Source organism: Manacus candei, unplaced genomic scaffold (assembly GCF_025592945.1).
Source record: "Manacus candei isolate 608988 ecotype Guabito, Panama unplaced genomic scaffold, ASM2559294v1 h1tg000140l, whole genome shotgun sequence".
NCBI classification, from domain to species: Eukaryota; Metazoa; Chordata; class Aves; order Passeriformes; family Pipridae; genus Manacus; species Manacus candei.
The window spans coordinates 24,282-41,548 of record NW_026138188.1 but is presented as its reverse complement, the minus strand read 5'-3'; the positions used below and the strand labels follow the sequence as shown (position 1 = coordinate 41,548).

General features: G+C 40.9%; 1 protein-coding gene across 1 annotated transcript; it reads right to left on the bottom strand.

Annotated features, from left to right (window-relative positions):
* Nucleotides 1–5,735: 5,735 nt before the first annotated feature.
* LOC127462820 (actin-binding protein WASF1-like) lies at nt 5,736–14,347 on the bottom strand. Its single transcript, XM_051771732.1, is given in 7 exon segments — nt 5,736–6,645; nt 8,149–8,395; nt 8,397–8,787; nt 10,118–10,297; nt 12,259–12,428; nt 13,236–13,353; nt 14,173–14,347. Coding segments are annotated over 7 exon segments (1,398 nt in total). The 5' UTR covers nt 14,307–14,347; the 3' UTR covers nt 5,736–6,487.
* Between the last annotated feature and the right edge of the window lie 2,920 nt (nt 14,348–17,267).

Sequence of the window (17,267 nt, the reverse complement as noted above, 5' to 3'; positions counted from 1 at the left end):
TAGCAAATAATTTCCTGCTGTGACTATAATACCGTATCAAGCAGTTTAGTGACCACATAAATCCAGCTAATGAAATTTATTGGGAATATAAGGACTATTAAAAACAGAGAAACCTGAAAAAGTAATCACTCCCTTGTGTGTTGGAAGGGGAGGCTACTTTGCCAGCAGATGTCTGTTAAACATCTTACAGGTGTCACTGACCGATCTACACTGTGAGTTGATGTGGATAATGGCAGAGTGCTCCAGCAGGAATTTTGTATAGCACAAATGCAGGGTGATGGTCATGTGTGGCTGCAGCCATGAGAGCCTCTTCAGCCTGCCCTTGTGGGATCTTCTCAGTCCTTGTGGCAGAGGGCACAGTGGCCACCACTGGGGCAGAGCTTCAGTCCACATGTTCCCAAAAATATCTCCTGGTTGCAGAGGCTGTGAAGTCAGCATTACCACAACTGTGGGGACAGGGCTGGCTGTACCCCACACTTGCAGGTTCCTCTGAAGACCCTCACATCCTGGGATTTTGCAAGCTGCAGAGATGTGGCAAGTCACTGGAAGGTTTCAAAACCCGAAGGGGCATCCAAACCTGTCCTGAAAGTCCCTGAGATTTAGGGTGGTAACTCTTCCATGTGACCTTAGAAATCTCCATCAGAGAGATCTACAGACAGTGAGTTGCAGGAGCTGCTTGGGAAACCCAGATACATTTGATTGGTCCCAGAACCAGGCTGTCTCTGCTATGGGGACAGGGGCTGAGTTGCTGCTTTCTATCTCTGATTCATCTGAAGATGAATCATTGGCACCAAAAATTCCCCTGGAGAGAACAAAGTATACAAGGAGTTATCCTAATGTTTTCCTCTAATTAACCGCAGCTGAATTACTTCCAGAAAAGCTACTGACCAGCAAACGATGTAGGCCTATGGGGAACACCTGTCCTGTTTGGGAGCATTGCTAACTTCTTTGTGCTTTTAAAACCCAGAAGATGCATCCTTCTCTGGGGTGTAGTAAGGGAGGGCAACTTCTAGCCCAGGCTGTGTGATGGCCTCCTACATCCCTGCATGGGGCTGTGCTGGCCATGTGTCCTGCTGGCGATGCTTACAAACTGGTTTTGGCTTTACCAAAATGCAAGTGGGAAAAATCTAGCCTATGGTGTTTGCTTGGCATGAGAAGAAATTGCTAAACTACATCAGCATGCTAAGACCTGGGCTATGAGCTGCTTTTTCGTGAGGTTAGAAGTCTTGTGCAATTTGCTGGAGTTATTTCTCGCTGGTACTGAGGTGCAAAATTAAGCTGTGGTAATATAACACTTGGCATGGATCCTTGCTCAGCAGGAGCAATTGGGGTGGATTGGGAAGGAGATCTGAGATTTTAAAATTGTGATGAGGGAAATGCCTCACAGAGGAGTAGAAGTCGGTAAAACACGGCATAAAATCCCACTGAAGTAAGTTTTTCTTGAAGTGACACTACCATGGAGTTGTAAGAAAACGTCACAAGTTTTGCAGTAAATAACCCTCTGATGTTAAAGGATTTAAAACGGAGGAGTGGGAAAATGGAAACAACCTGTCTGTAGGGGGCCCTCAGTTGTTCTGTGTCTGAAAGTGAAGCTATTGAACCACCACAGAAAGAAATATAAGAATAGGAATATTCAGCCCTATTTGTCAAGAGATGCTTGATACCTGCTCTAATCTATACCCAAATGTTCCCAGCTGCCAAAAGGAAGGTAGCTGGAGCCACTGCCTGGAGCCTACAAATACTGTAAAAATAAGAAGAAATGGCATGGGTGCAATTTTCTGAGGCTGTTACTGATGCTGCTGTCAGGGGCTGCTGGCAGTTGGGGAGCACAAGTGATGACTAGTGTGGCAGAATCCATTCTCCAGGCAAAGGAATTAGCAGGGGGAAAGATGTCTGCTTGCAGCAGGCATGTATCAAAGAAAAAGCATGGGCTGTGCAGTATTGGGTCTGTCACTCCAACAGAGTGGAATGGGGTGCACAGTTCCAGCCTCACAGGGTCTGCTCTGTACCTCAGGGCCCATTTCCTGAGGCTTGTCCATGTAACCTCTTCTAGCAGCAGCTGGGATGGGGATGAGGTTCCCATCCCTTGCCTGCTCCTCCACAGCTGCCTGGTGGTGTGCTGCCAGGCATTCATTAAGCCCTCAGACCTGACAGCCAAGTCAGTCACTCACAGGAGCACTCCCTGCATACATGCTGGCAAAAAAGCAGGTTCCCAAGCTGATGAGAACCTGCTTTTTAAGTAGTTAAACCTGACCCAGCTCATTATGGCTGAATCAGGGAAGGGAGAGCTGTCCCAAGCAGCTCAAGGGGCAGATGGAGGGAACTAACATCTACCAAGGGGTGGTGATATATCCAAGAAGCAGTCTGGGAATCAGCAAGGTCTGCCCCAGCTGCAGCCACAAAGAGTGTGTGAAAAGTTTCCCATGGGCAGGCTACCACCCCTGAGAATCGTTCAAGAGTGAAAAGTAGTCAGGAGGGAGGGAAAGGGGAAAATCGGCAGAGTGGCTCCAAAAAGGGAGATGACTATTGCTGCCCCAGCCTCTGGTTGTGATTCCTCTCCTGGTGTTTAATGTTACCACTTGCAAAAGAGAATTGGTAAGATTGAAACTCATTCTGGCCTGTAGCTGAAGAGACAGAGCAGACACTTGATGGAGCTCGAGTCGAATTTCTGTCAGATCTTTTGCTGATGCAGCCCTGGGGAGCAGAGCCTGTGCTGCCGCTTTGCCTCCGTGTCTCCTTTTGGAACTGCTCTGGTTTGTGGAAATGCTGGATTTCAGAGCTCTGGTTGCTAGCATAACCCTGCACTGCTGTGGATACGCTGCTGTGAGCTGTACCCAGCTGTCAAGCAAGAGTTTCTGCACTATGCTCTGAAGCTACTGAGGACACCCCCTCCCTGTGGCAATCCATGGGCTGGGGAGACTGAGATGTGACAGCCCACTGCAGTCTGTGTTCCTGTTTGCATCCTCGGAGCTGGTCAAGGGCTCATGACCTCCAGGTAAATCACGTGGGGATGCATTTCAGGGGTGGCATCTGCACCCAAGCCAAGATGGTCCCAGTATCCTGAAGAAAACCTGTTGCAATGCATCTGGGGCTATCAGGTTTGCACACTCAGGTACCACAGCATCTTTTGAAGAACATGTCTGTGCATCAGACAGGAGATGGTGTGTCAGCGTCCACCTGAATGCTGAGGAGTGCGCCCCTGTGCCACATGCAGTAAAGGATAATTTTATTGACTAAAGGTCATTTTAATATGCTTCCTATTTAATGGTTGCTGTTCACAACACAACACTAAAAAAAGAACCAGAATTATGTCTCCTTGTAATTTTTGTTTCTTTAGCCCCTGTTCTCTTCCATTTACCTATTTATTTTTGGTCTGTTCATGATGGCTGCATTGTTACTGTTTTATCTTTTGATAAAACTCCTGAGTGACCAATTTTGCACATCTCCAGTCTTCTGCTCTGGTTCTGCCACCAAGTAACTTTGGTTTCTTCTTTCTTTGCTTTTCATATTGTCCTTTCCATCCCCGACCCCCCAATTTCTCAGTAGGAGAGGTAGATAATTTTTAACTGTCCCAGATTAGTTTGAGAAAGGCGTGAAGATGAACAAAGGTTTCTCTTCACTTATATGGTACATTACTGACACATTGTTTTTGTGGCAGACTTTTAGCCTTGGTTTTAACCAGCTGCTGTAAATGTACAGAAGTAAACAACAGACTCTGTAAACAGTTCAATACAGAAGACTTGATTTAGTACCTTACAAGACAAAGCAATCAATAATCTATTACACATCTAATCACAGGCACGAATAGCCCAGCAGCTCACTGCACAGCATTCCACCAAATGAGAAGGGCAGTTGGAGACCACAGTAAAAGGGACACAAATCACTGAGATTGCAAATGCATCATTCAGAGTCGATCTATAAATGCAAATATTCAAGTTCAGCAATCACCTCTCACTACTAGTGAATCATGCCATTGCTATCTGGAGACTAGTTGCTATGGCAGAAAGCTGTAGCAGTGGCAGAAGGCCAAGAATCCCGCCTTTGAAATGTTAACTGAATTTAACTCTTGACTTTTCTCAGACAAGGTTCATTACTTTGTGTGACTGTGTCATATTAAATGAGTGCTCTGTCTGCCCTGAGTACCAGCTTGGAAGGGATATTATTAATCACCAGGACAGCAAAGCAGGTCAAATATGAACCATTTGCCAATAAGGATTTTTTTTATACCTTCAAGTCTGATATGTGATAGCTGCAGTCATGTAAGGGCCTTTTTTTTTTCTTTAATTTCTTTCTTCTTTACTTTGGGCAAGTTATACCCAGTTCACAGCTCCTGGATGCACTCAGAGCACACCCCAGTGCAAGTCTGATAGTGAGGAGATCCTCTAATTTCAACAGTTACTGCCTCGGCACAGGAATGCTGCTCCTCCATTTAAATGACCACATAGGGCACTGTCTCTATTATCCGCCAGAAAAATTAAGAGTTTAGAGGCTTTCAGTAAGGAACATGTACAAACGTCGGTTGAAAAGTAATTTTGTGAATGGCAGAACTACCTACACACGGAATTTAGAGACAAGCTTTCCTTTAGCCGCCTGCTTACAGGGTAGCTGCAGGTGCATATAGTGCACTTTGGCTTGAAGATCTCAATCCTTTAAAGCTGTGTAAATGAGATCTCTCACATTTAGTTACTGGACCGGATTTGGCCTGTAGGATTACTGAGATCCAAGGAAACACCTAGACAGGGTCAAATGCTCATTCAGCAGTGCTTCTAACATCTTTTCTTTAACATTACAATGAGCCATTAAGAAGAACATGCACTTTGAAAGTTAACAGAGAATGGAAGAACAAACCAGATGGTGTTACTGTGAAGACAACTATCAAAGAGAACAGTGTATATAGAATGGGATCCACAGTTGTAAAGATGCAGATTCACAAACAGTGATTTTTTTCTCCCACAAACACAACATTGTTGCAGTGGATAAAGTCTTGAGCATAGCAGGCCATGTTAAAAAATTGCAGTGGAGGCTGAGATGGTGACAGCAAAGTTGGAAGGGTTGCTGTACACTATTCCTACCCCAGTCTATGCCTCTGGAGTTTTGCCCAGTCCCAAGAGCAGGCTAACAATCACATGTCCCTGCAACTTGTTCTGTAGCCTGTAGAACACCTAATGTTCCACCTTCAGAAATCTCATTCTGACATTCCAAACTTATTTTCTTCTATTATACAGTTCCACCTTTCAGGAACAAGATCACAGGACAAGAGTGCTCTTGCACTCTCTCACGTTTCCCTTCTCAATAGGCTTTCGACCATGTGCTCAGACTTGAAGGAGTTATTCCAGGGAAGAGAAAAATGAAAGCCCTGCACAACATGCACTACACTGCTAGATAGCACTTAAAAAGTGACCCATATTCTTTGTTATCTTTCATTAACCATAATTTTGACTGCTGCATCTCCTCAAGATACACTGATGCTAAAGTGTGGCTTTTTTTTTAAAAACAACCCTAAGGCCACAAGCTCCCAATTCTGTATTTGTACTTTTTTAAAAACTAAGATCACAGTAAGATTTCAGATTGTTTTTGTGTAGGTGTGCATATAGATATCATTTATTGATAAGTTTTCTTGTTAGATGAAGAATATTTACTGTAACTTTGTAGCCCACAGATTAAACACTTGAAATCCAAGGATCCCTCAGGTATACCAGTGAAAAGCAGGCTTCATTGAAAAAGCAACACCCAGGACCATTTAAAATGAACCATTTATTAAATCAAACTGTTATTTTAACAGTTACATAAGTTACACAGCATGTTTAAGTCAAAAGATTTCACAAGGAAAAGAAAAATTAAACTTGTAATTATGCAGGCAAAAATAGTACCACACAATATGTACCTGGGAGGGAAGAAGGGAAGGGGAAACTCTAAACATTCAAATAAGGCCATAATTATTTAAAAACAACAATAAAACAATAATAAACCCCCCCAAAGATCCATTTTCTTTTCAGTGTGTTCAGTGCTGCTAACTATATGTACGTTTAGTGTACAGGTGTAAGCGAGGCAGTGATTTCTTGACAGCTAGGTTTAATCTTTTAAAACACTATCAGAAGTGGAATAAGGCTCATTAGTACATACAGTTGCCCTTGGAATGTCAATCTCAGTTGCCTTCATCAACTTAAAATTCACAAAGTGCACAGTTAAGATATGCCAAAAAATTTAAACTGCTACTCTACCAACAGCTGCCCATGCTTAATACTTAGTGGTCTATTGGAACAAAGTATGTTCCTTCAAAAAAGATGTGTAAGAAAAGCCACTGTAAAACATTTAGTTTCAAAGATGCACTAGGAGCTTTTTGTAAACTGAAAAGTAGAAAAACATGGATTAATAATGTAAAGAAAAGAATACAAAAAACACTAGAAATGACCATCAAACTTCCAAAGAACAAGCACCACAATGGACATTAGCATTCAATTTTGCAGTGTACAGCAACGTAATAATTTTACTCCAGCCAATCTACTTCATCAAATTCTGAATCATCTTCTGAATCACTGTATTCCACAGCAATGCGACGAGAGAGTATAGTAGCAACATCATTCTCAATGCGCTCATGTTTAGCTTCTTGTTCACGTTGCTCTTCAACTTTGCGTAGCTGAATACCTAAAGAACATCAAATCACAAACATGTTATTCTCCTCCTTTATCACTGTAAAGATATTTAGGTCATGATTCACAAAATGCTTCACAAGCAAAAACGAAGACTGAGGACACTGTCCTCCTCAGATAGAAACTCTTTCATCAAGTTTTTAAAGAGGGGAATGTCAGAACTGCAGTGGCAGACCAGATCAAGAGCCCTTCTGCTATAATATTGTGGTTCTGATTTCCCATTAAAAATACACCTACATTTTTAGTACCTCTTTATAAGTGATTAAGCCATTTTGATATTTGCATTTCCATACACTTTTTATACTCCCTCTTCATGATCTCAATTAAGAGTTAGAGCTATTTTGAGGATCCCAACAAGACAGGACCTCTTGTAACCCAGTTTTTATCATGTAATGGTCTGTTTTGAGATAAAGTATTACTTAAAGATCAAACACAATGGAGAATACATACCAACAGCATGAGAAAGTTAAATCCACTAACTTAGTTACTGACATGACAGACATCATATATTTTGGTTTTGCACTCACAACATCCCAGACTGACACAGACTAAATATGACCTACATCCTATACTTAATATTCCCCATTGTCAACTGACAGATAACCCAAGCACAGGACCTGAGGTCGAATTTAAGCAGTGGTAACTCAAGCTGTTGTTTCTTGGGTATGACTTGGTCAAAAGTGTTTTAAGCAGTCACGTAAATTAAACCAGCAGGCTCTCCTTTCTTAGTTTTTTTTTTTTTTTGCTGACATTCTCTACAAATGTTCATTCACCCCTGTTGTACTCAACTGTTGTTGACACATACTCCACCATCAGGCAGCAGCACTCATGGTGCAGTGGGGATTTTTCTGGCCATGGGCACGTTAAGCTGAAGGGTACAGCTTGCACAGAGCTCCTCATCAGTAAAACACTGCCCTGCAGCTCCACTGTTCACTTGCACTCTGCCAGTGGGCACCTTGCAATGCAAGGTTGCTTCACTGCTGCGCTGAGACGTGTTGAGATTAGATACTAAACAGCTTTAAGTCTTCAGCAACAATTTCCGAATGTCATTTATATGTTGTTGTCACACAGTGACATACAATCAAAATTCCAATGCCAATCTTTTCTGCTTTTATCTAATAGTCTGTGGAAAAACAATGTTTTTGTCTCCTACACAATCTGTAGGTTATCAGAAATAACTACATTTTCAAGCAAACAGAAATGAAAAGATAATCTCCACACATCATTGACAAACAGATGTACTCTTTTTTTTTTAAATTAACTTCCACAAATAATCAGTTATGCCATCCAAACTAAACATCTGATAAGTGCAATTACAAATTAAAAAAAATCTGTCTACTTTGCAATGCATATGCTGTAGAGAATAGAAGTCAGGAACAGACTTAGGAGGCATTCCTTTAATTTCTTACACATGTGAAATATCCAATCTCTCAAGGCTAATGTGTATTTAGCAAGTTTCTGAGACAGTTCTTTTTGCCCCTTAATAGCCAAACATTACCTTTCCGTATTGCTTCCAGCAGAACGCTTCTAGCATCACTGATGACAGGAAGAGTTGAAGGATGGCGTTTGGGTTCAGGAGCAGGAATCACTTGGGATGGTGGAGATGGAGGCATTAGGGGTGCATGGGGGCCAGGGACAATGGTTGTGGGAGGAGGGTGAAGAACGGGAGGAGGGTGAGAAAGGTTTGCAACTGTGACAGGGGAGGAGGGTCGAATGCCCGGAGGTGGCAAGGGAGGAGGTGGGGGATGGTGGAGGAAGTCCCTGTACTTCAGCTTGTGGAGGAACTGGGTGAACAGGTACAGTTTCACACACTTGGGCAGCTCTAGTGACAGGGGGAGAGGGTTGTGCTATGGGAGGAGCAACTGGAGGTGGAGCTGGATGTAGAACTCCAGGAGCTATCTGGAGAGGAGCTGGTGGAGGTGGCACAGCTGGGGCCTGCAGAGCAGCTGTGGGAGGGGGTGGTGGGGGTGGGACTGGGGGTGGAGGGGTGGAAGTCATTGCAGCTCTTAATGATGAAGTTGACAAAGCAGATGGAAGAGGTGGTGGTGGTGGAGGAGGAGGAGTGGGGCTCACAAACACTGGTGTTCTGCCTGTTGCTGGTGACTGAGGACGATTTTCTACCAAGCCAGGAGTAGAACTGCAACATCCAATAACAGAACAAAGTCATTAGAGAGTGGAAAAAATAGCAATAGATTCACTTCTGCAACTTAAGAACACTGAACCCCGGGCATTAAAGAGCATTATGTACTGTGATGATTTCAAGGTATTCATTCATATCTCACATACAAGGAAATATAATTTGCAGTATGGGGTATGAACCAGTTTTCCAACAGACCTCTGCTCACGTTCAGCTACTAACCAAATTTGTGTTCTTACACAAACCTGCATCTTTATCAAAGGTTTCCTATACTAGTATAATTCTTCCCTGTTGTTCCTAAGTAGATCCAAATTATTTTTCTGAAGTAAGGGAACTAGCAGTTGATTAACTGCTTTGATTCACAGAACTTTAAAAACAAAACAAAACAGTACCAACGAGGACAAGTCAGATTTGAAAAACATGTTTAAAGCGTGACAGCAAAATGAGTGAGGCTGATATCAAAGGTCATCAACTCTATGTACAGAGAGGTACCGTTATATGCTAGGTGAATGCATAGGTGCAATGCATAGGTGAACTGAAGAAAACAGAAGGAAACAGTAAAATTACTTTCCTGAAAGACCACAGAGTATTTCTTTCAGCTGTTGTGGAAAATTAATCTAAAGAGTTATGCATTTTTGTCTATGATCCCCTAAACAGTATAAAGTCATTCTTTTCAAGAGACTACCATCTTGCTCATGTAACAACTGTATTTGAATTAACCATCCTCTATTCCAACTTGTATGTACTTGAGCATAATATAAGATTTTGGGTTTAAAACAACAGGGGAGTGACAACCAAAGCCTCACTCTACAAAATATTCTAAATACGCATCCACTTCTGGAAAGGCAGAGATATAGAAAATAAAATCACTTCAGGGTGGTGGGAGGAAGCACTTGCAATTTAGCAAATATGATGAATATATAGCTTTGACAGCTGACTGTCTTACTGTGATATATTCTTCCTTTCATGTACGCTGAAACACAGTTCAGTTGTACAAATTTCCAAAACTCAAAAGCTACGTCCTGAGATGCCAACATATTTCACAGGAACATTTTCCATACAGTTATTTGTCCTGCCATTTAACTCCGAAGGCAACACAACTGCAGTATTAATGGCAAGATGAGGCCTGACTCCACAATGGCACCCTACAGGATTTAGATGCTGGCCTTCTGTCCAGCTCCTGTGTGCCCTTGATGCTGCAGACACGTCGGGGCTGTGGAATGACACAACCCCCAGGACACGTGTACTGCTTGGGTAGCATGGAAATCATACAAACGATGAGTGCTGGAAAACTAAAACGCCTCAATAAACTTGCTTGACTGCTTTGTACCTAACACAAGGAGGCACAGGTTTCACATCTCCTGCTCCGTGCATTGGAGGTGGCGGCGGTGGTTCGTGTGGTCTGACCAACACTCGCTCCTCAGCTCTGTTCAGAAGTTCAGACATCTGGCTATAGGGTAATGCAGAAAGTGAATATGATCCATCCATATGGTCCACATATGCTTGAGATCTGTAGAAAAACAGTGAAAAATGATCCAATTTAGCCTTCAGTAAGTATTGGTGCCCTCAGCTACTGTTCTATACTTTGGTTTGATTTCTGAATACAAGTATCTTCTCTGCACTAGAGCTGCATGTATTGTACATCATGGCTTTTCAATAATTCATCCCACTTTCTCTGTCATTGCTTCTGGCAGCTCAAGGGTTTGATTATGACAGGTATATCACATAGTTTCTACAGCATGTGTGTGACCTTAGTGTTTATTAGTCACATTATTTTAAGTAAACATAGCAATGCAATCAGAACTACTACTCTTTTATAAGTCATGAAACATCCATCGATGTTAGCATGGTCGAATTTACAACTGAATAATTTAGCTAAACTTCTGTCAGAGGATCTATATTCCAATACATACAGAGATCTCACTACTTTAATAGACATAAGATTTGATAAATATCTGTTATTGAGTAGTAGCAATAAATAAAGATGATTCAACTTAGTTGTTAATGACAACTTTAGATACACCTCAAGGACTCAATCAGGAAATTTTAATTAACTACTCAATTACATATTTTTTTTAATCTCTATTAAATTCACAAAAGTGTTTGCAGAACATTTTCCAATAAGTAGAGTAATACTCTACATTTCCACATACTGCACTGTAGTATTTAAGCCTATTAAATTCCTAAGGGGTGAAGTTTCTACTCCATTATTCCAAAGCCCAGTGCTATTCTGTATCTGAACAACATGCTCTGCACATGCAGTGCTCCCAACCACTTCAGTGTTATTCAGAATTGCATTACTGGTAATGAGATAATCAAGGTTTAGGGCAGGATCCTGGATATAAAAGGATACCCCCAACAAGTGTGTCTGAAGTGGAATCCAACGTACAACACAACAGAAGGGCAACAGGAAAGCAGATGTTTCTATCAATGACTTGACACAGCACTTTACAGAGATACTATACAGCTGTTCCTAGAGATATGCTAAGCACCATAACTTAAGCTGTACCCCAACTGAGTGAAATGCACTGAAACCATTTTCACATTCTGAACTAAGTTTTCAATGAGCAGGTTTTTCCATTTTTCAGACAACAAACACCCTCTCCTAGAGCTGCCTTTATTATTCACCATCACTACTGAATTTGTTTGAAGGCCTTACAAAGCTAAACAAAATACTCTCTTACAGTGCGCTTTGGGCAAGAGACGGACAGGGGGAAAAAATTTAACTTTTCTGGAGGACAGTGAATACTTTCGAATTAAAAAAAATAAACCAAACAAAAACCCCAGGAAAACCATACCCCCAAATCTCCAAATATTAATCATCTTTGCTATCAGATGTTTCCTGGCTGGTAAAATGGACTTGGTTTTGCACAAACACCAGAAGCATAAACACAGCAGGTGTTTCCCATGTGAAATGCTACTTTTAGCCACCAGCAAATACGTGCTGTGAAATGAGAATTCAACAGGTTGGATTTTGTAATAGGCTATAACCAGAAATGTCAATCAAATCTTGGACTTGTTCAAGAGTAAAGAGAAGCTCAGCATTCTCATTTGAGTTCCAAGTGGACATTTGTTCCTATCACACCCAACATATAGTCTTGGCAGTGTCTGCTTAAGAAAAATCAAGAGACTGGAATAATAGGGATTCTATAGGTCAAGACCAGAGGAAATGTAGTGCTGCACGTGGGTGTAAGCTTGCAGCAGTGACACTACATCTTCTTCAAGCTGCAGATGACAACAATATCCCCAAGGATACCATGAGGATTCACGCTACTCTTGAAAATAACATAATAACTACTCCTTTAAGAACACACTAAGTATTTAAAAACTGAGTTTTGATTAAGCTAAGTCAATGATTTCCAGTGCATTTCAAGAATAGCAGTAGCATCTCATCACTGACCATTTCTCAAGCATGTTCGCTGTGCAGTTCGAATATACATAATAAAGGATAGAAAGAATAAATCAAGGAACCTTGATTCAAAATGTGAAGCTGGGCCATTTGCAACTTCAATGTGTTTATGTAAGAGGTTAGCATCATCTTCTGCAAGTTCTGGACCTTGGGCTAACTTCTGCCACTCTCTCCGTCTGTCATGAGGTGCCCTTGGCACTTTTTCCGGTTCGTGAGGACGATCCAGATTTTTCTGCTGTAGGAGAGTTGTGAAAACAAAATCGACAACTTAGACAGTGTTTTTTAATTACCTGCATATAAACATCAGCCACCAAATAATGGAAAACAATCCCAATTCAAGTGCAAGAAAAATTTACTTTCAGGCTAAAGATATGTAAACCAAAGACTTGTAAGAGCCGGAAACTTCAGTCTAGTGGATAAGTAGCTGAATAATACAGAGAAAAATAACTGTATAAGTAGCTTTTTACTCTAAGTCTGAAATAAAGTTATGAATTTGACACATATTTACTCTCTCTATTATGTATGAAATACACAGAATAATGGTGAAACAAAAAAGCACTACCTTTCGCAAAAGTGCTTGTTCAATTTAAAGAAAATTATAAGCAAAGTGCTTTTTTCCTACTACTTTCTTTCTAATTTAGAGTAAATATATCTACTGGAATGTCATTCAAGCCTTTTCACCTGTAAGATTGTAAAAAATTTTTATTACAAATAAATATTCAAGGAAAATTCTTTATTCTTGGTGTATTCCTCTGTTGAGTCATTGTTAGTATACTTAAAAGTTTTGACAAATCTGATGTTGGTTACACTGAGACTAAATCATGAAAGCTTTAGATTCTTCTATATTATTTTACTCCTCCTCCTATTATTATTACTATTTAGTTATTCGTTTAAGTTGATGGAATTGAATTACTACAAGTAGTTTTAGTTGAATAAAGATGACTCTGTAAAGTTTGGATTGTTATTAAAGTACCATATCTGCAAGCAAAGCCCTTTCAGGAACAAACAACCAGAAGCTCTATAAAGTTAACATACATACCTTCTGCTTCCTCTTTTCCTTTCTTTTGTCCTCGGTGTCCTGCAGCATTTTTTCCTTCCACAGATCAAAGAAATATGAAGGATTGGTATAGAACTTCAAACCCTCTTTTCCATCATCCCTGAAATACAATGACAGAAAATGGGCATGGTATTTATTTGACAACATCTGAATCCAAATATTAAGACAAAAGAAAGGCATATTAAGGAACACTCAGTATCTCAGACTCTGAAATATTTTACTGAGGAACATAAAAGAGATGATCATTGACCTCCTGTGCCATCAGTCTTTACTGTCTTTCCTGGAATCCAAGGTCCTAATTTTAGAAAGGTAACTTGAATGCAAGCTGTAGACAAATAAAGAGTATCATAAATCAGAAAACTCCCGCTCCAATGACTCAAATCTTTCTCTTAAAATATTGAGCAAAATTGTGTGGCTGCTTGTGTTCAGTTACTGATTCAAACTGACTCTGGGACAGTGAACAACATTCACAGCATCACAGAATATTCTGAGTTGGAAGAGACCCACAAGTCCTACTCTTAAGTGAATGGCCATACAGGGATCAAACCCACAACCTTGGTGTTAATAGCACCAGGCTCTAATCAACTGATTTCCATTAAAGACCTTTCTTTCTACATATTTAACTGTTTATTTTCTTCACTTCTCATCCAAGAACATTACACAGTTTACTAAATACAGGGAATAAAAATGGCTTTTTCTTAACATTGTTACACTGCATTAAAATTTTAGTAAAATGGAGTAAAGTTTTAATGCTTATAATGTCTTCTGCTGCCTTCATTCCTCCAGCAGCTTCACAATTTTCTAGTCTGGCTCCTTAAATATTCAAGTGCTACTCAACATGAGCAAGGTGCGCGGATATAGCCACTCTATTACATAAAATAAGCCAGAAATTGGTTTTGATTAATTTTATTTTACCAACCTGTAAGGGGTGAGAATGTTAAGTGGAGGAGGCTGTTCACAAATATCGTAAGTTTCTTGCAAAGGAATAGGCAGAGTTTTGCGGTCAAACAGCTGTTGATCTTGAATTGTGGAACTCCGGAAAGCTTTTCTCATTGTAATGTCCTGCAGTGACACTGAAAAGGGATATTGCCATTTAAAAAAAAAACAACAAACAAATATATTTGATTTGGATTAATCTGGAATTGCTTAATGTTGGTTAAAAAATAAATATTAAGCATTACTACTTACATCTTAGGCATTTTACAGCAAATATAAATTCATCTAGCACTACTACCGTGGCAAGGTACTGTCAGACTACGTGAAAAACATGTCTGTAATGTTCTACCACATTATCCTCTATTTGGCTTCACAGGACATTTTTCTCACCTGGATAGATATCAGAACTCTGTCTCTCCTAAGTAGTTCAACAAATTGCTTACTGTAACTATAAAATACCATCTGATAGTTCAGAAGTACCTAATAACATTTACCAACTCCATTTCACAATCCTTTTTGTACTAAAAACTACTCTCTCTCTCTCTCAGTATGGATTTTATCTTTATGCCATCAGCAAGCCAAACTTTGCATTCCTTGCATGTATGCAGCAGTTCCACTAAAGGCCCACTGAGATGCCAAACCACTTATGCTAGTGAGATCAATGAGTTTTAATGGGAGGTGATTCTATGTTCCAACACATGAAACTAGTCAAATGATGTTTTTTAATCTGTTTAACTGAGAAGACTTCTCTGTTTAATTTAGGCAAACCACTGACTTTTTTAACACATTAGTTAGGAATAATCAATTATCTTTATGTAAGACTCGAAGGAAAACAACACAAGAACACAACAGATTAAACAGTGATTGCTTAACCTCTGTAATCCCTGCAGAACAGTTTGCTTCCTGAGATGACCACTAGAAGGACCTTCTAATATATGAGGTTTTCAGTTTTATTTCCAAAAAGCCTTATGAGATAGCAGAACGGGTTTGAAATACAGTGCTAGAACACAGAGAGTTTTAAACTCAAAATTATAGGTTGACTCACTAGCTAGAAGTTAATAAAAAAATGAGGGATTTTGAAGAGCTGAAGGTAGCAAAGTGCTCTGAGAAGGGAAAGAACAAAATTCAAGTGGAGCATCAATACCTTACTGTTGATATATGTGCTAATTGGTAGCATTCACTTTTTGTCTAATCAAGGAAGTGTGTATATGTGCCATAGAAAATAAAAATTGATTGCTCCCTGCTACAGCCATAAACACTGCAGCATGGTGTGCAGTGGCTGAGCTCAGCCTTCGGTTCCTCTTCTTGGGAATCCTGGAGTAGGGAGTCATTGTCCCTAATAGACTGCTTCCCTCATGGACATCAGTATTTTGACCAGGAGAAAATGCAACAAACATCACTTGCCACCATCAATAATGGCTCTCAGTGTCTTAATATAGCAAGAAGACCTTTTTTAGTCCAGAAAGTGCTATATTCAGCTAGAGATAATTTGATGGTAAATTGTGTTCTGATGAAGAAGAGTTAATCACTGACCTCAAAATTAGCTGTTGCCTAGGTACTCCTAGTCAGGCTCTGTTGACATTTATATTGTGCAAACAGAATGCAATACCAACCACTCAGATGTATATTTAGGGCTTTAAAATAGCCAGTTTTCCAAAGTGTAATGCAGTGGCTGTGACTGTGAGTTTAATGGTGGAAATGTTGGTGCCACCTGGATATCATTCAGATCCTTCTATGGGTGCTCCTACAGATACAGTTCCAAAAATGTTGCAAAAAGCTCAGAAGACTCCAACCCAACATCTAAGTTTTGGATGAGAAATTGCTTTGTTAAACTGGAAATTAGTAATAATTTAAAGCTACCTGATAAGTCAGGCTCTGAGGAGTAGGATGAGGAGGGATGAGTAGGGTTAAATTGGATGAGTGTGGGTATCTGCAGTGGAGCAGAGGGTCCTTCCAGCATTTGTGTTGCTTCACACCTTTCTGATCTTCAGTAAGATTGTAAAGTGATTGATTGTAAAGAGAATAGCAAGTCAAATGTGATGAAATATGATTTTGAAAAGCAAGTGATAAAGAATGTTAAAACCCTTAAAACCTCCAAGCCTCCTCCTAACTCACTGATGTGCCATAGCATGGACAGGCAGAGCTGGGAAAACTCTTCCAAAGCTGTTCTTGCACAGACTCTGCAGCCAGCAGAGTGGTGATGGGTGTCCCTGGCTCCAGTTCAGACTGCCTGTCTGGGGCAGGGAGCTGCTTGCTGGAGGGGAGCTCGGATTTGGACTAGAAATCAAAAGATTTCTAGTGAGAAAGGCAGCAAGTATTCCTGAGATGACCTGCCCATCTCAGAAAGAGGGCTCTTACCTGTGCATCACAAGGAGAAAGCTGTACAGCCTTGCCAGTGAAGTTTTGGGTAAATACCATTCTCTCTGCTGCAAACAGAGCAGGAGGAAGCTGAGGTTGCTGCTGTGAGATCTCCCAGCCACTCAGCATGGGGGGCAGTGGTGGTGGTCAGGGCAGGATACCTTTTGTACCATGATGCCCCCAAAATAGTGCCCATTGGTATGGGACAGCTGTGTGCACATTTGCCATACAGCATAGGGATGCTGATTTGAGAGCACAGATAGTTTGGGAGCAAACCCTACCTGGCATGGGGAAGTGTGACTTCAGGATCCTTAGATGCCCTACAAGCCTTTTCTCTTTGGATGGGTTTTGGGGCTTGGGTTTTTTCTCCTCTAGCCCCATGAATCACTGGGAAGTGTTGAAAGAGCCAATGCTCTGCGCTGCCCACTCCTACCACCCGGTCAGCCCACTGCTCATCTCCTTGGGAACCAGCCCCAGGTGCAGGATGGCATGCCAGGTGGGGCTTGCTAATATTAGGTGTGAAGACTGGTTCATTTGCAAGCTGGGAAAAGACTGACAATTCCTGATTTGCACCTCCTGGCTTCAGGTGCTCCAGTCCAATTTTTTCCCAGTCTGCTTTGAAAAAAACCACAACATTTTAGAAGATAAACTCAAAGATCTGCTCTGATATCGGCCATAGCACCTACCTCTGCTGCACACACTTGATGAAATAGTGTGTGT